The sequence below is a fragment of the Hemitrygon akajei genome, chromosome 30, assembly GCF_048418815.1.
Source record: "Hemitrygon akajei chromosome 30, sHemAka1.3, whole genome shotgun sequence".
NCBI classification, from domain to species: Eukaryota; Metazoa; Chordata; class Chondrichthyes; order Myliobatiformes; family Dasyatidae; genus Hemitrygon; species Hemitrygon akajei.
The window spans coordinates 30,826,658-30,853,719 of NC_133153.1; the positions used below are offsets into that span (position 1 = coordinate 30,826,658).

General features: G+C 39.5%; 1 protein-coding gene across 3 annotated transcripts in view; it reads left to right on the forward strand.

The window, feature by feature from the left end:
• The window catches only part of fanci (FA complementation group I), an 89,843-nt gene that overhangs the window by 41,596 nt on the left and 21,185 nt on the right, over positions 1-27,062 (forward strand). For all 3 annotated transcript variants that reach the window (XM_073033239.1, XM_073033238.1, XM_073033240.1), the window contains exons 18-27: positions 903-1,025; positions 4,129-4,197; positions 6,741-6,842; positions 9,393-9,578; positions 16,122-16,243; positions 18,427-18,591; positions 20,812-20,991; positions 21,169-21,335; positions 23,768-23,847; positions 24,029-24,145. In XM_073033239.1, the coding sequence (XP_072889340.1) occupies positions 903-1,025; positions 4,129-4,197; positions 6,741-6,842; positions 9,393-9,578; positions 16,122-16,243; positions 18,427-18,591; positions 20,812-20,991; positions 21,169-21,335; positions 23,768-23,847; positions 24,029-24,145 (1,311 nt within the window). The remainder of the gene's footprint in view (positions 1-902; positions 1,026-4,128; positions 4,198-6,740; positions 6,843-9,392; positions 9,579-16,121; positions 16,244-18,426; positions 18,592-20,811; positions 20,992-21,168; positions 21,336-23,767; positions 23,848-24,028; positions 24,146-27,062) is intronic.

Sequence of the window (27,062 nt, forward strand, 5' to 3'; positions counted from 1 at the left end):
GGGGAATGAAGTAAGAAGCTGGAAGGTGATGGGTATAAGAGATAAAGGGCTGAAGAAGCAGGAATCTAATATGTGAGGTTGGACCGTGGAATAAAAGGAAGGAGAAGGGTGCACCAGATAGAGGTGATGGGCAGGGGAGGTTAATGGTGAGAGAGGAGGCAGAACAGGGAATAGAAAAAGACAGAAGGTGAAGTGGGGAGAAATTACAGGAAATTAGAGAAGACAATGTTTGTGCCATCAGGCTGGAGGCTACCCAGATGGAATATAAGTTGTTGCCTTCAATCTGATGGCTTGAATGGGCATCATGATGGCAATAAAGGAGGCCATGGACCAACGTTTCAGAATGGGAACAGTAAGTGGAATTGAAATGGATGGCCACCAGAGCTCAAAGGTGCTTGATGTTCTATTGATGAACTATCTGGATTTTCTTCTTTTATTTTTACACACACATCCCATTCTGTATCTTATATCTTTAGGGATGTATGATTTTTTTTTTAAAGGGTGAGCTTCTGTTACCCCAATGGGGTTGCCTGCATGCTTTATGTACTTGTGGAAGGAGGACAGAGAAAAATTTAAATTGTACTTTCAGGGCTATGTGTGTTAGTGCTTAGTGTATTAGTATGAATGCTTTGAACTGAGAAATAAATGAAAATGAGAAATACCCTGCCACCTAGTGGAAGAAATTGAGATTGCGACCTTCTGATTCAACCGGGAGAGGAGGAGTAGTCTGAGATGATCATTTTGGAATAACTTTGTGCTTCATTGAAAGGCATATCTTGGGGATCAAACCTGAAAGCTGCCTGACCATTAAAAGTGGCAGGACAATTTAAACCAGATAATCAAGCAATTTCCTTGACTTTATAAATATTGTAAGTAGTGAGCAAAGTTACCTTGTTTTCCAGGTGCAAGTGGATGTGCACACAAGCTACAATGCCTCTGCCAATGAAGCCCTATGTTTGGAAATTTTGAGCAGTCTAAGACGTTGTCTTAGTCAGCAAGCTGATGTGAGGCTCATGCTGTATGAGGTATTGAAATTGGAAACATTTTTTAAATTATTATGCCAGATTTAATCCTAATTATTACCATTACAGTAATACTTAGCAATTTGAAGGGGTTTTGTTTTTGCATCCTATATCTTTCTCTTTATATTTTAAATAGGGTTTTTGTTTCCTCTGTCCAATCAGCTGGTATAAACCTTGTTGACCTTTTTCTCCACAAACGTGTAGGTTCACACTCAGATTCATTTAGTTATCACATGCACATGGATACATACAATGGAATCCGTCTTTGCATTAATAACCAGCACAAGCTGAGGATGTGCTGAGGGAAGCTGGCAAGAGTCACCACACATTCCGTCGCCTCCATTGCATACCCACAATGCTTGGCAGAACAACATAGAGCCTAACAAAACAAAACAGAACATAACAAGTAACAAAACAACAGCAGCAAAACAAACCCCTTACCTCACATCCACCCACCCACACACAGTCTCCAACCCCAACCTCAAAGTCAGAAGTATCTGACCATTATGGTATCTGAGGAGTAGTACCCTTTCCCTAAGGAGATCTTGTCACTGAGTGTCACTGGGGACACTCTCCATCATATAGTTGGCACCACAATCAAGCTAAATGGGATAAACTGAGGACAGATAGTCAATAGCACAGAGACAGACCATTTAGCCCATTCTGTCTGCTGACCCTTGAGAACCTATCACATTTGACCTGTTACATCATGGTGTTTAAAAGTGTTCCTCTATTTCAGAAATGTTATGAAGGTATCTGTCTCCACAAACACTCAGGCAGTGCCTTCCTGATTTCTGAGAGGAAAATGTATGGTCTGTCATTGTAGTTGCATCTGCTAAGGAGAAAAAATATTCTCTATCTACTCTTGCCTATGGCCCTCATAACCTTGTATATCTCAGACAGGTCAACTGTTAGTCTTCATTTCAAAGGAAGCAAATCCCCAGCCTATTAGGTTTCTCTTCATAGATGAAACACTCCATTTCGAGGAGCATCCTGTATTATCCTCTGCATTCAATCCAGTGCAATCTCATCCTTCCTATAATGTGTATCAGAACTGTACCCCAGCTGTGGGCTAACTAATGATTTATATCATAGTATCATAATCTCTCTCTTATTCTATACCTCAGCACGTATTCTTTAATCACCTTGTCTAACTGTCCTTGAAGGCTTCTTGTCCACGTACACAAAGATCTGTCTGTTCTTTAGTACCTTCTGGGACTGGACCTCTATCCTAGCTATATTTGACCTCAATCTTGTATTGCCTCGTGTGATAAATAGGATTGGCAAATTTGCAGATGACACCAAGATTGGGGGGAAAGTGGACAGTGAGGAAGGCTATCAAAGCTTGCAGTGGGGATCTGAACCATCTGGGGGAAAAAAGGGTGTAAAATGTAGAATTTAATGCAGACAAGTGTGAAGTGTTGCACTTTGAGGGGACAAAGCAGAGTAGGACTTGTATGGTGTGCAGTAGAACAGAGAGATCTGTGAATATGCGGCACCATAGATCCATAATTCCTTGAAAGTGATGTCATAGATGGAGTTGTGAAGAGATTTGAGAAAATCTGCAAATGCTGGAAATCCAAAGCAGCGCACACCATGTCAGAAGAACTCAACAGGTCGGGTAGCATCTATGGAAAAGAGTAAACAGTCGATGTTTTGGGCTGCGACCCATCTTCATTTTGAGTACAAGAATTGGGATGGTATGTTGAAGTTGTACAAGATGTTGGTGAGGCCTAATTTGGAATATTATGTGCGGCTCTGGTCACCTACTGGGGTGCTAGAAAGTTTGTGTGCCCTGTTGAATTTTCTTTATTTTTGCATAAATATAACCTGAAATATGGTCAGATCTTCACATAAGTCTTACAACTACATAAACAGAACCTAATTAAATAAATAACACAAAAACATTGTACTTGCTCATTTATTTATTGAGAAGAATGATCCAATATTACATGTCTTTGCTGAAGAAAATATGTGAACTTTTGCTTTCAGTAACTGTTGATACCCCCTTGTACAGCAATAAGTTCAACCTAATGTTTCCGGTAACTGTTAAATCAATCCTGCACATCAGCCTGCAGGAATTTTAGGCCATTCCTCCTTACAAAACTGCTTCAACTCTATGCTGGTGGGCTCCCTTGCATGAACTGCTTGCTTCAGATCTTTCCACAACATTTCTATAGAATTAAGGTCAGGACTTTGACTTGGCCATTCCAAACCACAAAGTTTCTTCTTTTTAAACCATTCTGGTTTATTCTTGTTGCATTTTCCAATTTCTATTAAGCTTCAGGTGATGGACTGCTACCCTGACATTCTCCTATAAAATGTCTTGATACAGTTTTGAATTTATTGTTCCCTCAATGATTGCAAGCTGCCTAGGCTCTGAGGCAGAAAAGCATCCCCAAACCATGATGCTCCTTCCACCATGCTTCACAGTTAGGGTGAGGTTTTGGTGCTAGTGTGCAGCGCCCTTTTTCCTCCAAACATAGCAATGTGCATTTCTGCCAAAAAGTTCAACCTTTGTCTCATCTGTCTACAGAACTTTGTCCCAGAATTGTTGTAGAAATTCAGGTTGGTCTTTTACAAACTTGAGACATGCAGCAATGTTTTCTTTTTCTAGATCTGTGGTTTCCTCCATGGTGTCCTTGCATGAACACCATTCTCGTTCAGTGTTTTTCTTATAGTGGACACATAAACAGAGAATTTAGCAAGTTCTAGAGATTTCTGCAGGTCTTTTGTTGTTCCCCTTGGGCTCTTTTTCACCTCCTTCAGCATTACACATTGTGTTCTTGGTGTGACCTTTGCAGAATGCTGGCTCCTAGGGAGCGTGATCCTGCTGTTTCCATGTCCTTAAGTTTAAGTTTAAACATGACTTTTGACCAGTCGTTACTTTTTGAAAAAGAATCGTTTTATCAAAATTTGTCCTTTGTCCTCTGCATTCTTGGATTTACCTGGGAGGGTTGCTAACAGTTGTCAATAAGCTTAAAATGGCTTAAAATTTCCACCATTTCTACCATTCCTTCCTCTCGTATCTTTTGAAGGAGGTTCTCTTCAGTGATTTAATTAATTGTTCCTTTAAATTTTGGTCTTACTTTTTTTTTATTTTTAGGGTTTATTTGATGTTCTACGACGAAATTCACAGCTGGCAAATACCATTTTACAAACACTTCTTTCTCAGGTGAGTGCAAAGTAGTTAAAGATTAGCATCAGTTTGCCAACATCAGAGCTTGAGCAGTTATATTCAGAATCAGGTTTAATATCACTGGCATATGTCGTGAAATTTGTTGTTTGTGGCAGCAGTACAATACATAATAATGGGGAAAAATGTGAATTACTATATACAAATGAAATAGTTAAGTTAATAGTGCGAAAATAGAAATAAAAAAATAGTGAGTGACTGTTCATGGGTTCAATGTTCATTCAGAAATTGGGTGGCAGAAAAGGAGAAACTATTCCTGAATTGTTGAGTGTGTACCTTTATACTTTTGTACCTCTTTCCTGATGGTAGCAAGGAGAGCAGGGCATGTCCTGGATGTTGAGGTCCTTAAAGATGGATGCCCATTCTTCCCATTAATGGTCTTGTTGCAAATTATTTACCATTTCAGTTGTAGCAGCCTACTTGTACTCTGTTGCTTTTGAACCAAATGCTGGGAGGCTTCTGAGAGAAACCATTAAGTCATCTGGAAGTGGTCTATTTGTTTGCAATTCCAAAGAGAATTATCCAATTTTTTTTTTCCTCTCACAGCCATGTTTTTCCCCTTTTCTGTCATATATTCAGTCCACTATCATAAGGTGCTTTTGGGTCATTTTCGCTTAATATGTATCATAAATAATTCTCCTTTTTATCTCGTTTGTTTGCCAGTTATCCATGACCTATGACTGCTAATATTTGAAACACTTTCTCCTTATTTCCTCTATTAAAACATTCCCTTTAATCATCTCTGCTCATTAGGAGAAAACTCCAATTTCCTGTAGTCTTTACAGGTTTCTAATTGCTAGTGTAATTCTGGTAAATCCACTTTTGAAGTCTTAACATCCAAAAGCATGGTGTCCAAAATTAGATTGGTAATTCCAGTTAATGTTTCATACTCTCTACATCAATTTATAAATGTATGGATTTAGCATGATTTATTAAGTGATGAACTTGTGTTTCTAATTTTTTTAAACATTCGTGTGATTGAATCCTCAAACTTTTCTCCTGCACCCTAACTTAGTTCGCCATCAATTATAGGTGGCAGGGTAGAGATGGGTCTCTACCAAAGGAGGTGTAAGGTGCTCCTTTTCTCTGCTAGCCTGCAGGTCACCCTTGGGCAAGGTGTAGCTCCTGCTTAGCCCCCCACTTCCCCACCTTCCCCCCCCCCCCGTGAGCAGCTGGTGCATCACAAGCCCTGGTGATGCGACCACATGCGCTAAGCAGACAATCTCTGAAGAGTATTGATAATGACTGGGGTCACCTGTCTTGTAAAGACACTGCCCAGCAGAAGGCAATGGCAAGCTACTTCTGTAGAAAAAATTGCCAAGAACGATCATGGTCATGGAAAAACCGTGATTGTCCATGTCATACAATACGGCACATGATGATGATGCCATTAAACATTCAATTACCCCTTCTCTTAATCTTGCAGTTTGTATTTAGTCAATGCCAAACTCAATTACCAATTTAGGGGATGTGTCAATAAAACTGAGTTCTCAAGACACAACTGTGTTCATCGCAGCTTTGTGGCAGTGCATACCTGTAGTTTAGAACCAAGGCACTTGTTTATAATCATGTTAGTGTGCTCAAGATGAGAAATATTGGAGCTGAAGATTTATGCTCTTTCCATATTAGCCACCAGTTATCATAAAGTTAGGCTGTATGTACAAAGTTCAGAGCTGCATGAATAGCAAGCTCCTACACTTTCACTTTTCTGTTTTAGCACTTGGATTTTTTTTCTGAGTCAGATGTTACTAAGCTAAGGCAAAACAGAAACTATTGGATTAATACTCTTTGTTTGATTTCCCACACCAACGTATTTTGTTATGAGTCATGCTAGAAATAAGGCCCTGAGACCATAAGATGTAGAAGCAGAAATAGGCCATTTGGTCCATCTGACCTGCTGCATCATTTCATCATGGCTGATCTATTATTCTCCTCAGCTCCAATATCCTGCTTTAGCTTTCGTAAAGACTAGGCCTCCACAACTGCCTGTGGCAGCAAATTCCACAGATCTCTGTTCTAAAAGGACTCCTCTCTATTATGAGGCTGTGTCCTCTGGTCCTAGTCTCTCCCAGCATAGGAAGCATTATCTCCACATTGACTCTATCGAGGTCTTTCAATGTTTGATAGTTTCCAATTAGGTCACCCCTCATTCTTCTGAATTCTAGTGAACATACAGAGCCATCGAGAGCTTTTCATATGACAAGCCATTCAATCCTGGAATCATTTTCATGTACCTCCTTTGAAGTCTCTAAAATGTCAGCACCTCCTTTCTAAGATAAGGTGCCCAAAACTGCTCTCAGTACTCCAAGTGAAGCCTCACCAGTGCTTTATAAAACCACAATATTACATCCTTAAATGTTCGATATTTATCCTCACAGGACTGTGACCAGTTCCACCAGTTACCTTGGTTGCTGATTTTTAGATGTGATAACAAAATGATAGATATTGATCAAAGCCACACCACCTAACTCTAAAAGTAAATGCTTTACTTTCTTAACATTGCATCTCTGTTTTTGTCTTAGCTGAACCGATATTATGAACTGGAGGAGGACCTGCTGCCTCCTCTCAAGCTGGAAAGTTGCATCACCACTCAGACAGGTCAGATCTACCTCCAGGAACCTCTGGTAATCAAATGATTTATTCTTAATTATTAATTTAATTAACTGGGCAGTTCCTTTGAGAAACAATGTTTGAACGTGGACCCGTTTATGATAATGGACTCTGGAATGGAAGGGTTAACCTGTGAGGAGCCTTTGGTGACTCTGGATCTGTTCATGATGGGCTTTAAAAGAATGAGAGGGATCTTATGTCGAATATTGAAAAGCCTGGATGTAATGAACATGGAGAGGATATTTCCAATAGTGGGGGAGTCTAGGACCAAAGGGCACAGCCTCAGAATAGAGGGGCATCCATTTAGAACAGAGATAAGGAGGAATTTCTTCAGCCAGAGGGTGGTGAATCTGTAGAATTCACAGGTAACTGGAGGCCAACTCAGTGGGTACATTTAAAGTAGAGGTTGATTAAGTTCTTGATTAGTCTGGACGCCAAAAGTGGAGAATGGGATTAAGAGCGGTAATAAATCAGCCACAATGGAATGGCAGTGCAGACTTGATGGGCCAAATGGCCTAATCCTGTTCCTACACCTTATGGTCTTATTCAGTCTGTGGCAACAAATATTGTGACTGATTCAAGAGGCTAACATCTACATAGAAGTGAGCCTCTTTTGCTTGGAATGCCTCTGTTATTATCCCCGATCCAGGAATCTGTTCTCTGGAATAATGGCTGGCATGCCACAATTATCACCTGTTGTTGCCCTGCTAAGTGACTGGGACAAAGTTGATTCCCAATTCCAAACCCTTGCCCCCACCACTAGAAAAATAATTTGAAGCAAACAGTGAACTGGTGGAAGAGCTCAGCAAGTGTAGCAGCATTTGTGGAAGCAAAAAGATGTTCAAGTGATCATCCCTTTGCCTCCACAGGTATTCAACAGTCAGGATTCGAAATTGTTTGTTGCCATTTACTTGGCAACAAGTGTACGAAATGATTGCTGCTCCAGATCCAATGTTGCATAAAACAACACAAGAAGCATTAAAAAAATTACAATGAATATAAAAGCAATCTATAAAGAAGCGTATGCAGAACTGAAGAGTGTGGCCTTAAATATTTAAGATTAGCTTATATGCATAGACTGATTGTATGTACGACGTATGGTGACTGACACAGGAAATGATAAAGTGACTCTTGGTAAGAGGAGATTTAGGTAGCAGCAGGGCATATGAAAGCACATTAGGACAGTGACTGTGTCAGTCTAGGTATGAGGGGTGGAGTGGCAGTGAATTGGGGGGGGGGGGGGGGGGAGTGATTGCTTGAGCTACTGAATTCTTCCAGCAGTTTACATCTTGCTCCAGATTCCAGCATCTGCAGACTCTTGCATCTCCAAATGTGGATGTCAATTGAAGAAAACACAAAGTTTATTTCAGCTGTTACAAGGCCTAAGTTCAGAGATCTTAACAGACTGTCAAAATTTGCTTGGGAATATGTGAACACTTGGGTTAAATACCAGAAAGCTTGCTAGTATCTTTTGGGTGTATGTTCTCATACAATATTCTGGAGAGATGATGTTGCACATTTAAATATGTTGCTAAAAGTGATTGATTGTAAAAGAGAGATTTGCACAGAGGCCATGATTTTTCAAGTATTAGTTCAGTTGCATTCACTGACAGCATTAATTCAAAATGTACAAGTTTAAAAATTATTGTTTAATTTATCTAATTCACATGCTTCCCAGATGAAAAAAAAATTGAGCTCCATCAGCTTCTTCATGTGATGTTTAAGGTCTTGTGATACTGAAAGAGAACCTAGTTATTTCCGGTAGATCATAGATTTTTCCAACTTGTGGTAAATTTGCCCCCCTCCCTCTTCCCTTTTCTTCAGTTCCCCACTTTGCCCCCACCTCATGCCTGTTCTCTCCTCACTACCTGCTTATCACTTTCCCTGGTGCCTCTTTGACCTCCATTTTGTCCACATGGCCCACTCTCCTCAACTATCAGATTCCTCCTTTACCTTGTCCACCTATCACCTCCTTGCTCATTACTTCTCCCCCGCCCCCCCCACAAACCTGGCTTCACTAATCACCTAGCTTCTCCTCCTTCCCCTCCACCACTACCTTCATTCTGGCTTCTTCCCCCTTCCTTTCTAGTCCTGATGAAGGGTCTCGGTCTGAAACATCAACTCCATTCCTTTCCATACATGCTGCCTGACCTGCCGAATTCCTCCAGAATTTTGTGTGTGTTGCTCCAGTCTTTTTTTTTAAAAAAAAAAAAGAAAAACCTGTCAGTAGTTCTTGATATTTAAAGATTAGCTTTATTTGGCAGATAAAAATATAAAAAATACAGAGTAAGGCATCATTTGCATCAATGACCAACACAATGCAACTCTCTGCTGAGGACAGACCGCAACTATTCGCGTACTTCCAGGTGACAGCATGATAGGTGAAACAGCAGATTTTGGCTTCCATGTTTAATATTGCATTTTATAATTTTAAATTATTTGGGGATATCTCTAAGAAATGTAATTGTGGACCTTTCTGCATTCATTTCCTTGGTTGTTTCTTTTTATGCGATGGTTAATGGCTACGCGTGTTATCTATTTCTTCTGTTTTTCTTTTGGCACAGGCGCACCTTCTGAGTTGTATTCAGAACTGCTTGGCCTGGTATAAACAGTCCTTAGCGCACCGTAGGATGGGTAATATCGATGAGGAGGAAGAGGACAACGAAGATAGTTTTCAACATGATTTAGAGACGCAGTTGGATTCAATCACTCGGAGAATGATTAAGAGTGAACTGGAAGATTTTGAGCTGGTATTTATTTAAATTTTTCCCTATGTCACATTTTGTTTAGCTTAAAGTATGTTTGTGTCAAAGCCATTTGATGTAGATTATTTCTTGCAAATTATGCAAATAAATGTCGAAGCAACCACTTTTTTATTTAGCATTTTTTAAAATTTGTTGCTGGAATACATACACTCAGTGGCCACTTTATTGGCTACCTCTTGTATAAAAGAGGCCACTTAGTACAAGGGGTGATTGATATGTTTGTGGCCTAAGGTAGAAGGAGTCAATTTTAGAAAACCTAGCACATTTATTTTTCAACATAGTCCCCTCCTTCATGTACACACTTAGTCCAGCGGTCGTGGAGCATACAGATCTTGAACCTCTGGAAAGTGTCCACAGATGGGTGATTGATAAGTTTGTGGCCTAAGGTAGAAGGAAATGAGTTATACAGCTCTCGTTACATGCACATGCAGGTTATCTCTTTGAGTGATTATGCAGAAAGTTTGAAGTTAATAACGCATCTCCTTCTAACTTAGGCCACGAACTTATCAATCACCCCTGTTGAGTTATTAACGTCAAACTTTCTGCATAATCACTCAGAGTTGAACTGCATGTGCATGTAACAAGAGCTGTATAACTCATCTCCTTCTACCTTAGGACACAAACTTATCAATCACCCCTCGTATATGTTCATGGTCTCTTGTTGCTGTTGTGCATTCACTTCACGGTTCGACGTGGTGTGCATTCAGAGATACTTTTCTGCACACGACTGTTGTAATGCATAATTATTTGAGATACTGTCGCTGTCTTGTCAGCTTCAACCTGTCTGGCCATACTCCTCTGACCACTCTCACTAGCAAGCTATTTTCGCCCACAACTGCCACTCACTGGATACTTTTTGTTCTTCACACTACTCTCTGTAGGCTTGTCCCAGGCAATCAACAGTTTCTGAGATACTCAAACACCCCCCCCCCACCCCCACCATCTCGCACCAACAATCATCTATGGTCAAAACGGCTTAGAACACATTGCTTCCCCATTCTGATGTTTGGTCTCAACAACAACTGAACCTCTTGACCACGTCTGCGTGCTTTTATGCACTGAGCTGCTGTTGCATGATTGGGTGATTAGATATTTGCATTAACAAGCAGATGCACCTAATAAAGTGGCCACTGAGTGTATGTTATTTAATGCTAGCATTTAATTTTCATCCCAATAGAACTGGCTCTCTGGGCATTTGCAAAGAGTCGTTAAGCACATTGGTAGGTCTGGAATTGTGCCTTGCAAAGTTTGCAGACACCCATGAAGGACCCGAGTGAAATACCTGTTTATTTTGTGACAGTCAGGTGGCTTTGTGGTTGCCATTGTTGATACAAGTTTCTTTAGCTTGGATGATTTAATTACATGAACTTAAATCTCATGGATTGTGGAGGCATTAGTAATGATCTTTCAAGAATCCCAATATTCTGGAATGGTTCTGGAGGACTAGAAAATTGCAATGTCACTCCACTCCTTAAGAAGGGAATGAGGCAGAGGAAAAGAAATTATAATCCAGTTAGCCTGACTTCTGTGGTTAGAGGGACGTTGGAGACTATTATTAAGGATGAGGTTTTGGGGTACTTGGAGGCACATGACAAAATAGGCAGCATGGTTTCCTTAAGGGGAAATCTTGCCTGACAAATCTTTTGGAGTTCTTTGAGAAAATAACAGGCAAGAAAGACAAAGTGTCAGTGGATGATGTTTATTTAGATTTTCGGAAGGCCTTTGGCATCGTGCTGCACGTGAGGCTGCTTAACAAGATAAGGGCCCATGGTATTACAGGAAAAATAATGTCATGGATAGAGCATTGGCTGATTGGCAGGAAACAGAGTGGGAATAAAGGGGCATTTTCTGGATGGTTGCCGGTGATCAGTGGTATGCCGCAGGGTCAGTGTTGGGATCACTTCTTTTCACGTAATATGTCAGTGGTCTGGATGACAGCATTGGTGACTTTGTCGCCAAGTTTGCGAACAATACAAAGGTAGGTGGAGGTGTTGAAGAAGCATGGTGTCAGCAGAAGGACTTGGACAGATTGGGAGAATGGGGAAAGGAGTGGCAGAAGGAGTGTAGAGTAGAGATGTGCATAGTCATGCTCTTTGGTAGAAGGAATAAAGGTGTGGGCTATTTTCTAAATGGGAAGAAAACTCAAAAATCAGATGCAAGGGGACTTGGAAGTCCTTGTGCAGGATTCTCTAAAGGTTAACTTGCAGATTGAATTCATGGTAAGGAAGACAAATGCACTGCTAGCATTCACTTTGAGAGGACTTGAATACAAAAACAGGGATGTATTGTTGAGACTCTGAGACGTTGGTCAGACTGCACGTGGAGTTCTGTTTGCAGGTTTGGGTCCATATCTAAGAAAAAATGTGTTGTTATTGGAGAGGGTCCAGAGGAGGTTCATGAGAATGATCCCAGGAACGAAAGGGTTACCAAATGAGAAGCGTTTGATGGCTCTGGGCCTGTTCTTGCTGGAGTTTAGAAGAATAAAAGGGAGGGGGGGATCCCATTGAAATATATTGAAAGACCTAGATAGAGTGGATGTGGAGGATTTCCTACAGTGAAGTGGTAGGAGTCTAGAACCAGAGGCCACAATTTCAGAATAGAGGGACATCCCTTTAGAACACAGGTGAGGATGAATTTCATTTGCCAGAGGGTAGTGAGACTGTGCAATTCATTGCCACAGATGGCTGTGGAGTCCAAGTCACTGGGTATATTTAAGGCAGAGGATGATAGGTTTTTAATTAAGCAGGGAATTAAAGGTTGCAGGGAAAAGGCAGGAGAGTGGGGTTAGACCATAAGACATGGGAGCAGAATTAGGTCATTCAGCCCATTGAGTCTGCTCTGCCATTTCATCATGGTTGATCCTGGATCCCACTCAACCCCATGCACTTACCTTCTCACCATATCCTTTAATGCCCTGATCAATCAGGAAATGATCAACTTCTGCTTTAAGTATACCCACAGACTTGGCCTGTACCGCAATCTGAGGCAGAACATTCCACAGATTCACTATTCTCTGGCTAAAACAAATTCCTCCTTCTCTCTGCTCTAAAAGGTCATCCCTCAATGTTTAGGCAATGTCCTCTAGTTCCAGATAAGTCGAGCATTGGAAACATCCTGTCCACAGCCTCTTTATCTACTCCTTTCAACATTCAGTAGGTTTCAATGAGATCAGCAACCCCCCCCACCCACCGCATTCTTCTAAATTTGAATGATTACAGGCTTAAAGCTGCCAAATGCTCCTCATGTTAACTTCTTCATTCCCGAAATCATCCTCGTGAACCTCTCCAATTACGTCACAATCTTTCTGAGATATGGGGACCAAAATTGTTGACAATACTCCAAGTGCAACCTGACTAGTGTCTTATAAAGCCTCAGCATTATCTCCTTGCATTTATATTCTATTCACCTTGAAATAAATATCAGCATTGCATTTGCCTTCTTTACCATAGACTCAACTTGTAAATTAACCTTCTGGGAGTCTTGCACAAGAACTCCTAAGCTCCTCTGCATCTCTAATATTTGAACTTTCTCCCCATTTAGGCAATAATCTGTACTACTGGTCCTTCTAGCAAAGTGTATTATCGTTCATTTCCCAACAGTGTATTCCATCTGCCACTTTTTTTGCCCATTCTTCCAATTTGTCTAAGCCCTGCTGCAGTCGCATTGCTTCATCAGCACTACCTATGCCTTCACCTATCTTCGTATCATCCACACACTTTGCCACAAAGCCATCAATTCCATTATCTAAATCACTGACAAACAATGTGAAAAGTAGTGGTCCCAATGCTGATCCCTGAGGAACACCACTAGTCTGGCAGCCAACCAGAAAAGGCCCCCGTTATTTCCACTCAGTGTTTGGGTAGCTAACCAGAAAAGGCCCCCTTTGTTTTCACTCATGTCTCCTGCCTGTCAGCCATTTTATCTTGTTAAGCAGCTTCATGTATGGCACCTTATCAAACGCCTTCTGAAAATCCACCCTGCTTGTTACTTCCTCGAAGTACAGATTTGTCAGGTAAGATTTCCCTTCACAGAAACCATGTTGACTTTGACTTAATGTATCTTTAGTCTCCAAGTACCCTGAAACTTCATCCTTAATAATAGACTCCCAACACTTTCCCAACTGCTGAAGTTAGGCTAACTGGCTTATAATTTCCTTTTTTGCCTTCCTCCCTTCTTAAAGAGTGGAGTGACATTTGCAAATTTTCAGTCCTCCAGAACCAAGTGATTCTTGAAAGATCATAGCCAGTGTATCTTCTATATCTTCAGTAGCCTCTCTGAACTCTGGGTTGTAGTCCATCTGGCGCAGGAGACTTATCCACCTTAAGACCTTTGAGTTTGCCTAGCATATTTTTTCCTTTGTAATAGCAATGGCACTCACTCCTGCTCCCTGACACTCATGGACCCCTGGCACACTGTTAGTGTCTTCCACAGTGAAGACTGCAATGTACTTATTAAGTTCATCTGCCATTTCTTTGTCTCCCCCATTACTACATCACCAGCTTCAATTTCTCATGGTACAATATCAACTCTCACCTCCCTTTTACTCTTTAGTTCCCTACCCTTCTGAGCCATAGGGCCAGACTCAGTGCCAGAGGCACAGACACTGTTGCTTCCCCTAGCTAGGTTCCTCCCTCCAACCAACAGTACTCAAAATGGACTACTTATTGTCCAAGGGGACCGCCACAGAGGTGCTCTCCACTATCTGACATTCTCCTTTCCCTCTCCTGACAGTTACCCATTTAAGTCTCCTGTAGCTTGGGGGTGACTACCTCCCTGTAGCTCTTGCTTGTCACCTCTTCATTTTCCTAAACAAGCCAAAGGTCATCGAGCTGCATTTTGATGCAGCTGGTGCAGATGTGACCACTGGGGAGGCTGGTAGTCTCCCGGAAATCCCAGATCGGACACCTGAACAGAACATTGGCCCTGTAGGCATACTGTCTATTCTCTTGAGTTAAATAATGAATGAATGAACGAACGAACTTGCCACCTTACCTACTTACCTTGCTCCACCTGTTCTTGCTGGAGCCCTATTGAGCCAAAGCCTTACCACTCTGAGTCAGACAGTATCCCTCTTTTATGGAGACTGGGTTTTTAAAGCTCTTCACCTGACTTGCATGGGAATGCTTCTACTGCATCTGTGCAGTACTCCAGCCAACAGAAACATTAAGTTTGCATGTCATCTGCCAAATCTCTGAAGAATTTTGTACAATTTACTGAGGTCATCCCTTGTTCTTCTGAACCCCAGGCCTTGTCTGTTCAGTAAAGCAACAAATGTGTCATCCCAGGAATCATTTCGGAAATTTTCATTGCACTCCCTTTGCTGCAAGTGTATCCTTCGCGAGTAAGACAGACCTGTTCACAGCAGGACCTTGTATAAGCATAGCAAGGTGTCTGCTCTCATGCTCGAGCTGTTTTGCAGTACACGCCACTTAACATTTGCTTTCCAAATTACTTGCTGAACCCATAAATTAATTTACACTGTGTATAAAGACTTCCAGGTCTGTCCAATGCCAACACCTTTCCATATCTCACCTTATTTAAAAAAAAAACCCAACATGTATATAGGTAAAATTCAAGTCAGTTTAAGCAATTCCAAGTTGATTATAGTAGTGAAGGTTACAACCATTTCAGCTTCCAAATTTGTGGATGCTGTCTGTTTTATGAATAGCTATTATTTCACCTTCTTTACCACTGCGAAGCATGTTGCAACCTTCTGAGCTGCTGTCCTGTTGTCTGCATACGGCACAGTTCAGATTTTAAAGCTATTTTGAATTGCATTACTGAAAATGAATCATCACCAAATTGTTCTGTCAATTCTGTTTATTAATTTCAATATTTTGATCACAACACAGCTTGGTCTCTTCAGTGTGGCTAAGTGGAACCCAGGCTGACACTATCTTTTTATTCCTAACATCATCTCGATAAACAATCACTGGCCTTTTTCAAAACTGTAGCTTGTGTAAGTTGAGGTGCCCTAAACTAAATGCATATTATTAAAATCCACTTATTAGCATTCTATAATTACAACAGTGACACATGGTTATAAATTTGTCACATATTTCAATGACGTTCATTTGCCCATTAGTATTTTTCATTGTATTTTCTCTTTTAAGCCTGCTTTGCCGTGCATGGACTCCTAAACCTTTTATTCATGTTTTACCTTTTTGCTTCTTATCGGTTTCACTCCACCATTCTTACAGGAATCGTGGATTGGATTCATATTTGAACTGCTGCTGCCAGTTATTTAATTATTTTCTCCATTTACAGTATCTGCTGCCCAATTCATTATCATCTATAAACTTGGATATGTGTACCTTGGCATTTAAATCTGGTCTGTCTATATCGTTGGGTAATCATGATGACTACACCTAGTCAGAGAATTCACGCTTCATAAGTGCAGTGTTTTGACTTTCCTAATTAGTTTCCACTATTTGATTGAACCACTGTTTAATTGCTTCCAATTCCATATAAGAATTTTATTTATTGTTCAAAATTTTCTCATGTCTTCTTTTTCAACCCTCCTTTTAGGACAAATCAGCAGATTTTTCATTAACGTCCAATGTAGGAATTAAAAATAATATCTATGCTGTTCTTGTAATGGGAGTCTTTGAAGTTCTGATGGAGTACAACTTTATGACCGGCAACTACAGGTATGCCACTGAAGTCATCTATCTTTTAAATTCAGCTGAATTAGTAGGCCAGACAGAGACACAACTTGTTTTAAGATTGCTAGACATTGCATGCAGCAGTCGCTGTGTAGCACTTTGAAACTATTAGCCCAGGTTATGTTATCAGGTCCTGCAAAGGAACTTGAACAGACTCATTCTGAAGCAACATGAGATCTATTATGTCAATGGGAAAGGCTTTGAATGTGAGAGTTTTTCCTGTTTCTAATTTTTGTTTTGCAAATTGTAAATAGTTTTTTTTTTTAACTTTTAACATGTGCTTATATTTGAAAATATTCAACCTGATGTTGGAAGATATGTATGTACTTGCACTGTTTTATGCTTGTAAGCTCTCAACAGTTTAAATAGCCTTTAAACCATAAAAATGCTTGTTTTTTTTTTGTTTTGAGTTGACATTTTGTTGTAAATTATAAGTGTTCCTAAATCCATCATCTGATGTTTCTTTAATCCAGCAAAGCGCTATCATTTTGTGTGTGCCACTTTTTCAGTAATCTATTCTTTTAAATATGCTTTGATTTATATTTGCTTAGATTGTTACTTCCAAGAGCTCAGTGCAATTACCTTCTGTGTTGTGACAGCAAACAATTAGAGCAGGAATATTGTACAATGATGTGTTAGTCTTTCTTAGCTATTGTTATCATTATATCTGATGAACAAATCTTCATTCTAAGATATTGAAAGTCAACCAGATCTTGTACTCCTGGCATCTACCGTTCCATTTAGTTCAAGAACATGACCCTACTATGAATAAAATATAATCATACTTAGCAATGATAACATCAAAGCAACAATGTAGGTAGTACAAGTGTATGGTAATGTTGCAACTATACCACTGATGATGTTTTGCATTTGGAGACATAAAGGAAATAAAAGGTTAAGGTAATTGGCGGAAAGTATAGAAGGGATGTTGGAGGTAGTTTCTTTTTGCGCAGCCAACGATGAGTGCATTTCATCTAAGGGACATTTAAGAAACCCTTAGTAGGGTACATGGATGAAAGAAAAATGGAAGGCTATATGGAGGGGATGGGTTAGATTAATCTCAATTGACTGAAATGTTGGCACGACTTCATAGGCTGAAGGGCTGTTTTATGTGCTGTAGTGTTAGATAATTACGATCCAGTTTGTAATCGCCTTTTAGCTGGAGCTTTAAGCAATTATTTCAAATATCTTTATAATTTCAAGTAAAATTAAAAAGCATGATTACAGTTGCATGATAGTATAGAAATTCTGGTTGCTCAATTCTATACAAATAAGTTTTCTGTAATTTAATCATAGTTTTTGGACCAAACTTATATGACTCCAGAAATTGAACTAGGTATTTCTGCTGTGAAGTGCACTTGAGCTGGTGATCTATTTTCCACGTCAGTTGCATACAAGGAGACTAATGTTTTCTTGTAAAACCCTTATTTGGAGCACTGCAGTATTATTATTTGACCCATGTGGTTCTGAGGACATCTGTTGTTTTGCATCCTCAGGACGCAATAGGGCTTTAATAGCATTAATGTTTCTATAGCAATGTTTATTTTTAACTTACTCCCTTGAAGCTGACGTCACAGCATCCTGTGTTTATTACTTTCCTTCCTTGTGTAACCGTAATTCCATACCTTTTTCTGGTCCCTTGAACACCATTATTCTCTTGAGATCCATCATTGTATCCCACCCAATTATCAGCCTCTATCACTGCCACTCTGCTCTTCTCCCACCTCCCATCCTGCCTCGCATTATGATCTGTGATTCCAATTTACAACCAGGCACCCATTCCACTGACCTGACTACCCGTCTCTTCCCCCCCCCCCCCCCCACCCCCGTGCTCACCTAAACCCCTCCTGAACTACCTCAGTCTTGCTCTTGGATTTTCTTTCAACTTCCCTTTCTGAACTCTGCAGTGATGCAGTATGCTGTGGAAAATGAGTAGGGTGCATCATTAGTGCCTGAAGCTTTGAGTTCAAGTAATACTGACTTGGAGGACATAGCTCTAACCAAAAGAGCTGTTGGCAAACTGCATTATGGTGGCTTGACACACCACTGAATTTGCTTTGCTTGGTAATCTATTTAATTGTGTCTGGATCTAATGAATAACACTTTGTGTTTTTGAAGCCTATTATCTTCATGGTAAGAAACTAAAATTGTTTATCTTCTTGTTGTAGTGCAAATCGATTTGAAGATGTTATAAGTCTCTTCAACTGTTACCACAAACTTTCCGAACTTTTGAAAGAGAAATCTGGAAAAGGCAAATCTCTCTCATCCAATAAAGCAATTAGGAGTCTTCTAACCTTCAGTTTCGTCTCTAGCTTGCTGACAGCACTTTTCAGGTAGTATAGGCCCGTGCAATAACCCTGCAGAAGGGAATTCCTGCATGTGCTAGAAAATACTTGTAAACAAATGAGAGTTTTCCAAGCTATGAAAATATGCACATTATGCTGTGTTGTAACCTTTATATTTATTCTGAAACCAATCAAAAACATATACTGATGTTTGAAAATGAACATTACACAATTTAACAGCATGGTCTTCAAAATAGAATGCATGCTGCATGATTTATGAGGATTGGGTTATGAACACAAAGTTTTTGTTGGTTTTCGAACATTTCTATGTATTAGCAAATACAGGATGTCCCTTTAGAAAAGAAATGAAGAATTTCTTTAGTCAGAGGGTGGTAAATCTGTGGAATTCATTGCCACAGATGGCTGTGGAAGCCAAGTCAAATATACAAAGCAGAGACTGAATTGTAAGGGCATCAAAGATTATGGGAAGAAGACAGGAGAATGGGTTGCGAGGGATAATGAATCAGCCATGATGGAATGGCAGGGCAGACTTGATGGGCCATGTGGCCTAATAATGAGGTCTTAGAATGATAATATGAAAGCCTCACTTCTTTAGCAAATAGTTTTTATCTCTTCTTATCTCTGTATAAAATCAATAGTTCATCTCTCTGCTTACACACTAAAGTAAGTGTGTTATGAGCTGAATGCAGCAACTTTGCTCTGGAAATGACACGCTTTGTGAAACCCAAATATCAAGAGCTGGCGGTATTAAGTTTAGAAACATAAACTTGTATGCTTTGAAGAACTGCATCAGTGATTTGGGGATTTCTGTCTAAGGCAATTGTATATTAGTGCATAATTGAGAACTGTGAATGTTAACTTTGAAATACATATGAATAAAATTGGGAAGGCAACTGGGTAACATTGTAGTGAAGGATTCCATCTGAGGTATTAATCTGTTATTTTCTTTGTTACTATTCAATATGTGAATAATACATTTTACTGTAACTTGCTCTGTACTTTTTTGGTAACTGTGCTAATAGTGATTTTAAGATGAACTTGATTTGAAAATGCCATTCCCTGGTTCTTAGCTCTCTTGTACATTAACTTTTTCCAGTTGAATTATAACACTTTGTTATGACAATTAGCAGAACATTTGTTTCTCCCCAGCAAATTTCTGAATGCAAATATAGTTCCCTGTGAGTGCTCAATGAAACATTTATTTTTAAAAAATCATGAGCTATAATTTTCCCCTCAATTCCTTTCCATTTATCTCTTGAAGGGTTTGTTTATTTTTTTGAATGCAATATTGATCCATGTTAAAGTTAGTTGTCTTAACTTATGGTAAAATGGCTTCTAAGACATCAGAAGGCCTTCATCTGAATTGTAAAAGATTTGCACTTCTTAAATTGACTGGCAAGCATTTGGTATGTGGTCCTGTCAAGCACACCTCTTCTTGTACACATCTGAGCACTGAGTGTAGACCCATAATACAAATTTATTTATTTATTTTATTTTGAGGTACAACATGGTGACAGGCCTTTCCAGCCCAATGAACCCAGACTGCTAATTACACCCACGTGTCTTTGAACTGGCAAACACCAAGAAATTTAAAGTTGCTGACCCTCCCCACCTCTGATACCCTGATGAGGACTGGCCTCCTTTCATTACTTTCAAAGTTAATTTATAATTTGTGGTATTTGCTCTAGATGAAAATGGTGGCAGATTGCTGCTTGTTAGAGGCCATCCCAATCTGATCTTGTGCTTGGTTGACATAGTGTGCGTAGTCTTGAACATTTTATGGCTAGTAATGAGGAAGCAGCTTAACCTTTTCTCTCCATGATCACAAAAGTACCAAGCTTAATTCTAGAATTTCAACTTCTTTTCTGTATTGAGAGCACCCGTTTCCACATAGTGGGAGCAATTTGGCATCAAACTTTCACGTCTATAAAAGTAATGCTGAAGAATGATGCTTTTTACTTGCTTGTCCATCAGGCATGAAGTGCTCTTAATTTCCCAAAAATCTCCTGTTGTGTTCAGTATTTGCTGATCTTTGACCAGGATCAGTAACATTTGGACAAGTGTGAGCTCTTTAGCTTAGGCCAGATCTGAACATCACCTCCATTAATCTTCCTTCTTAATATATCCCTTGAAACCATTAACCTACCTAAATAATTTAGGACTCCCAGCAATAAAGTTGACTGCATGTTACCAAACATTTTTTTTATATAAATTTCTAAACGGATGTTTCCTTCTCTTTTTGTTCAGAGATAATGCACAGAGCCATGAGGAGAGTTTGTCTATTTTGCGCTCTAATAATGAGTTCATGCGTTACGCCGTAAGCATGGCCCTACAGAAAGTACAGCAACTTGAAGAGACGGGACAGGCAGATGGACCAGATGGACAAAATCCTGAAAAGACATTCAAATATCTTTGTGACATTACTCGGTAAAGCAACATTTTTTGCACATCCACAGAATTTAATAATATTGAATTTCCAAAGCACACTTATATAATTATCTTTCGCTTCTGGTTGTAATGGTAGTTGCAAATACTGGAATTCTATTGTTGAGAAAAGGTGCAAGCTGTACGATTACCAGCATTTATTTATTTGTTGTACATCAGTGTTCTGCTTTGGAGGTATACTTCAATTCCATCAGCAGTGGAAGAATCTGGAAAGAAAGAGAGAGGAAGAACTATTTCATTGCTATGTTTGGATGGATTACTGCGCATATTTAGCACAGTGCAACACAGATATCAAAACAAGATTCAACAGTTCTTCATTGCAATAGGTCAGTAGACATGCCCATAATTTTTATTGCTTGCAACAAATCTTCACAGTTTGTAAACAGAATTGGGTCCCTATTTGATTATAGATTTCAAGGCAATGTGATCGCCAGACTGGATCAGCAGGTGAATAAAGAAAACCAGTCAGATGTTGAAAGTTTTAATGTTGTAGTCCCCTGGAATACAGATACTAATTTAACTGACTTATTAATACTAAAGAGTGTGATAACCATGTAAATTAAGTTAATGAGCACCTACCTAATAGTTTACATTGGCTCATTTCAAAAATGTTCTTTTTGTGTTTTTGAAAGATTATGGGCTCAAACCCCAAATCAACTGAGACTTTGATGCATTATTTCTTTTCTCTCTCTTCTATTAACGTTATGTATATCGTATCTGTATATGAGTGACTGTGTGGTTACTGCTATTCATCCATCACATAGACACAGCCATATTTTTATGCATTGTCCCATTGCTGCATTTGGTTCCCATTTTCCTTTCCAAGTAAAAGAGTGGTGACTTAAATTTGAAGACAGGTCAAAGCTGTAATATGTAGCTGCTCTGTATATTTGCTTTGTGTTAGCAAATTTGATTATGTCTGAAGTCGTTCGATGAGATTCATTTAGTTTTCATTTGACTGCTTGCTGTTGACTTGGAGTTCCATGTGAGCTGTTCTTTATGCAAATAATGTTCCATTCGTTCCTTCCCACTAATCTCCCTTCTGGCGCATATCCCTTTAAGCAAGAGAAATGCTATGACTGCCCATTCACCTCCTCACTCACCTCCATTCAGGGCACCAAACAGTCCTTCCAGGTGAGGCAACACTTCACCTGTGAATCTTTGGGATCATCTATTGTATCTGGTGCTCTCAATATGGCCTCATTAACATTGATAAGAAAGATTGCATTGTTGAGCACCTCGGCTCCATCCGCTAAAAATGAAGTTTCCCAGTGGCCAATCATTTTAATAACTATCCCCATTCCCATTCTGACATTTCAGTCCATGGCCACCACCTTCTCCCAAGATGAGGCCACTCTCCTGATAGAGAAAAAACACCTGATATACCATCTAGGTAGCCTCCAACTTGATGGCATGAACATTGATTTCTCCTTCTGGTAATTTTTTCTTCTTCCCCTCCCATTTCCCTCTTCTTCAATTCCCCACTCTTACCTCTTCTTCTCACCTGCCTATAATGTCCATCTGCTGCCTCTCCTCCTTCCCTTTCTTCCATGGTCAACTCTCCTCTCCTGTCTTAAGAATCCTTCTTCCCCACTCCTTTACCTTTCCCACTAACCTGGCATCACCTATCACCTTCTAGCTATCCTCCTTCCCCTCCACCCCATCTTTTTATTCTGGCACTTTCCCTCTTCGTTTCCAGTCCTAATGAAGCGTCTCCATCCTAAACGACAACTGTTTATTCATTTTCATAGAAGCTGCCTGATCGTCTAGCATTTTGTGCATGTTACTCTGAATTTTCAGCATCTGTAGAATCACTTGTGTTAATATTTCATTGTTGCCTAGTATTTTAGGGTGGTGAAAGACTTACTAACTTTATCTTTCTTTCATATGCCATTTCCACCCAGTTTACTAACTGACAAGCAGTATAAAAATAAACCTTTCATTTGAGAACCTGTGAACATTAATTACCCCTACTTCAATTTTTTTTTTTTTTTAAATGCTTACTTGGAGTTATGAGCTGTGAATTGAAGATTAAGAAATTTTGTGAGATTGGGCAAGAACTAAACAAGATAGAAAAAGAAAAGGTCACGGCAGTGCTCAAACTGCAACTAGATCCAAGTTTAACTAAGTTTCCCTTTCAATAAAATAGTGAAATAATTTGATCTGTATTTGAGAACAATTATTGGGTCAGTATGAATGAAACTAGCTCTGCAGCTTCTTTCTTCATACCTTCCCCCCCCCCCCCATCCCCAATCTACCGACCTTCCCCCTTATCTGGCTTCAGCTATCATCTTCCAGCTTGCACTCCTACCTCAATCCCCATCTTCTTACTCTGGCTACCTCCCTCTTCCTTTCCAGTCCTGATTAAGGGTGTCAGCTCAAAATGGTGCCTGTTTATTTCCCTCCATGGATCCTGCCCGACTTGCTGAGCTCTTCCAGTATTTTTTGTATGTTGCTCTGGATTTCTAGCAACTGCAGAATCTCTTTTGTGTTTATTCTCTGCATTCCACCTTTGGTTACTCTGATGGGATAATTCCACACCTGCTTTCCAGTATCCGGTAAGAAAATGTCTGAAGGACCAATATTAAGAGAAATATGCACCTGACCAAAGTTGTAAGTCTTTTGGAAATACCAAATATTCCCATTGGCTTCTTGAAGATTAATTAATGAGAGAATGTATCAGCTATGTTTTATAAACATTAATCTTTTTGGAAAGGAGAAAATGGAGAGCAAACTGTTTTGTGAATTTTATATTTAGATGTGATGAGTGATGGAGAAGAAGAGCAGGAGGGCATCAATATTACCGAGAAAGCAGCTTTCCACATCAGACAGTTCCAAGTAAGTAGTGCTGCTTTCAAATTAAGGCTGTTTATCTTCCTATAGCATAATTGTACCCCTGCAACAGTATGTAGTAAATAGATCATATTTATGGTTCGAATTGTGAATGTGTGATTACCCTTTAATGCGATCAGCAAATGGAAAATAAAAAAGATTTTTGTTCTGTTCCATTTGCTGTCAGAGATCTCTTGTGACACAACTGAGTGGAAATGAAGAGGATTTTAACAGCAAGGAAGCACAGCTTTTAGTGAGCATATTGTCAACACTCTCCCGGCTATTAGAACCGACATCTGAACAAGTATGTAAACATTAAGTATGACAGCTGTTTCTAGTTCCTCACCAGTGAGTTAGATCATCGAAACAAAAGCACACTTCTATTTTCCCTATTGTTTTGTGATCAAGGAGATGAATGTTAGAAATAGGGAGTGAAATGTTCTCATAGCACTTCTTCAGCACTAACGTGTCAGATAGTACAAACAGAAGAAGCTATTTCCATTATTTAATCTAACCTTTTGTAATAGTCTTGAGATAAGAGGTAACTGTACATATATGTGCAAAGATTTTCTGGCTTCTGCAGGAGTCCATTTTAATAATTGACTAATTTTGCTCTGTAAGGGCAATTGTAATCCAGACCATTGAGTCCTGTAGCCACATCCTGCTGAAAAACTGGACTGCAATAAGCCACATCACAGAGGAGTTACATCTTCTAGTTTGGATTTGAACCTTGGTGCCAGAGACAAATAATCACAAGGCCACCATAAGATCATAAGACACAGACGCAGAATTAGGCCATTCAGTCTGTCAAGTCTTTTCTACCATTCCCTCATGGCTGATTTATTATCCCTCTCCATCCCATTCTCCTGCCTTCTCCCTGTACCCTTCAACATCCTTGCGAATCAAGAAGCTATCGACCTTTACTTTAAATATACCCAAGGACTTGGCCTCTACAGCCGTCCATGGCAATGAATTCCACAGATTCACTATCTGTTTCATTTTCTGGAAGTTACAAACAATGGAAATTTGATGTAATGGTACACAGAATGAAAATGAGACTCCTTGAAACTGTACAACAAGTGTGCAAGACTCAAGGTTGCAAATAAAATGATTATATGAAATCTCTAAGGTTAATGTTAAAGGGCTTGATAACTTAGTAAAGCAATTGGTGCTACACTGTCCATATTATGTAATTGTGTTTGCCTGTGGTGATAGAACTAGGTTTAGTAAAAGACAGTAACAAATCTGCCTTTCAGTGCAGATTCCTAATTAACCCTCCATGCAGAAAACACAGTTCTTTTCACTTCTTTTAAAACTTGTTACACAATAAATACAATAAATTTTCCATTGAACAAAGTCAATTTTAAGAGTGTGGTGTATAAACAAGTATTTCAGTTCCTTGCTCCAGCAGCAAAACTATTCATTTATAGTCCAGACCTTGGCTCAATCTCTTAATGGGCTGTAACAAAAATATTTTTTTCAGGAAGTTTTCACAGTTTTGAGTGTGAGTAATAATCTGTGAGAAGGAGCAAGAAAACAAGAACATGTTTCCCAGCATTATCTAGTCTTTGGGCTATAGACTAGTGCTCTTAAGTTTATAAAACATTGCTGTCGATTGCTTCCCATGAACTTTATGGGGAGAAAAATTCATTACAGTCTGAGACAGGGGCCAAGGTCTACACTGTGAATAAATAGATTAGCTGCTGAAGCCAGGATCTTGAGTCAGAGTCCAAAGTACTTGTTTATTCCCCACTCTCTTTAAACTTGCTGTGCTCCCTGGAAATGTTCTATATTTTAACTATATGACATGTAAACAAAAAGGGTGTAAAAGAATTTATTTATTTGCATGGAGGGTTAATGATTCCAACATTCCAGACTAACACTATTTTGTCTTACAAACTTTCATTTTGTGTTACACATTTTAGCATATGACAAGGTGAAATCAAATTTAACTCTTTACTCACCTGGACCCTGCCCACCACTCCCCGCCCCCAGCTCCTATTCCTGACTAATAAATGAGGCAGACGCCAGGCCATCAGGACTTCTGAACAATCAGTTGCTGTATTGTTAGTGTTTTACTAGAGGGAAGGCCCAATTTGCATTGTTCTTCAAATGTCAACCCCTTCACCTCAGGAATCAACCTAATAATTCCTCTGTAAATGGTCTCCAGTGCAAACAATCCTGCCATCAATTTGTAGACCAAAACTGATCAACATTCATTTATTTGTCACACGTACTTTGAAACGTACAGTTAAATGAGCTGTTTCTGTCAACAACCAACACAACCTAAGTGTGCTGGGGGCAGCCCGCAAGTGTTGCCAAACATTCTGGGCACCAACGTAGCATGTCCACAATGTTCAGCAGAGTAACTGCAACAAAACAAGTCCCTATCCTCCCTCCCATCCACCCACTCACCCATTCCTCTGACCCCAGGACAGACTGGGCTTCCGGCCTGCATTGGATTCACGGACATAGGCCTGACACTTACCCAGAGGACTTGCAAACTTAGAGCTTTGGCCACCGGGCCTTGAATGTATGTGATACTCCACACATCGAATCATCAGCAACCTGTAATGTTGCATGGAAATGTTCCCAGTTTCATATCCTATAATGGTCAACATTCAATTAGCTTTCAGAATTTCCTAACCTTCCAGAGACGTGGTGATAGAGAATTCCAAAGATTGAGAACTATCCAATAAAGTAATTTATTCTCATCTTTGTTTTGAAATTTCTGACTGTATAACTATGATAATTCCCCTACTGCCAACTGGTCACTTTAACAAGTTTGACATCTGTTTCTCTAATGCAGTATGAGACTGAATATGGTTGAGGTGAGATCGGTACCCATTCAAATTTTCCCTATGGATAATTGCCGTGATGTTTTGTTAGAAACAAAAAGAACTACTCTGCTTCCAGGTTTTCTTTTAATGGATAATATGCAGGGAAGAAAATAACTTGGAAAAACAATAAGGTACTTAAGAAACATAGTAACCACAATGACAGTGAACAGTTTCAGAAAAGTAGTCACGAAAGAGGTATTCTTAGAATAACAGTGCAGATTAATATCTCTTTCTGTGCATTAAATATGTTACTATGGCAATGCTACTTTCCTTTGGCAGCCCATTAGTTTTATTATATTGGAGCTGAAAAGGGTATAAAAGGTCTTGTATTTTTAATAAAACGTCTGCAAGTTTATTTATTGCAATCCAGGATATCTATTT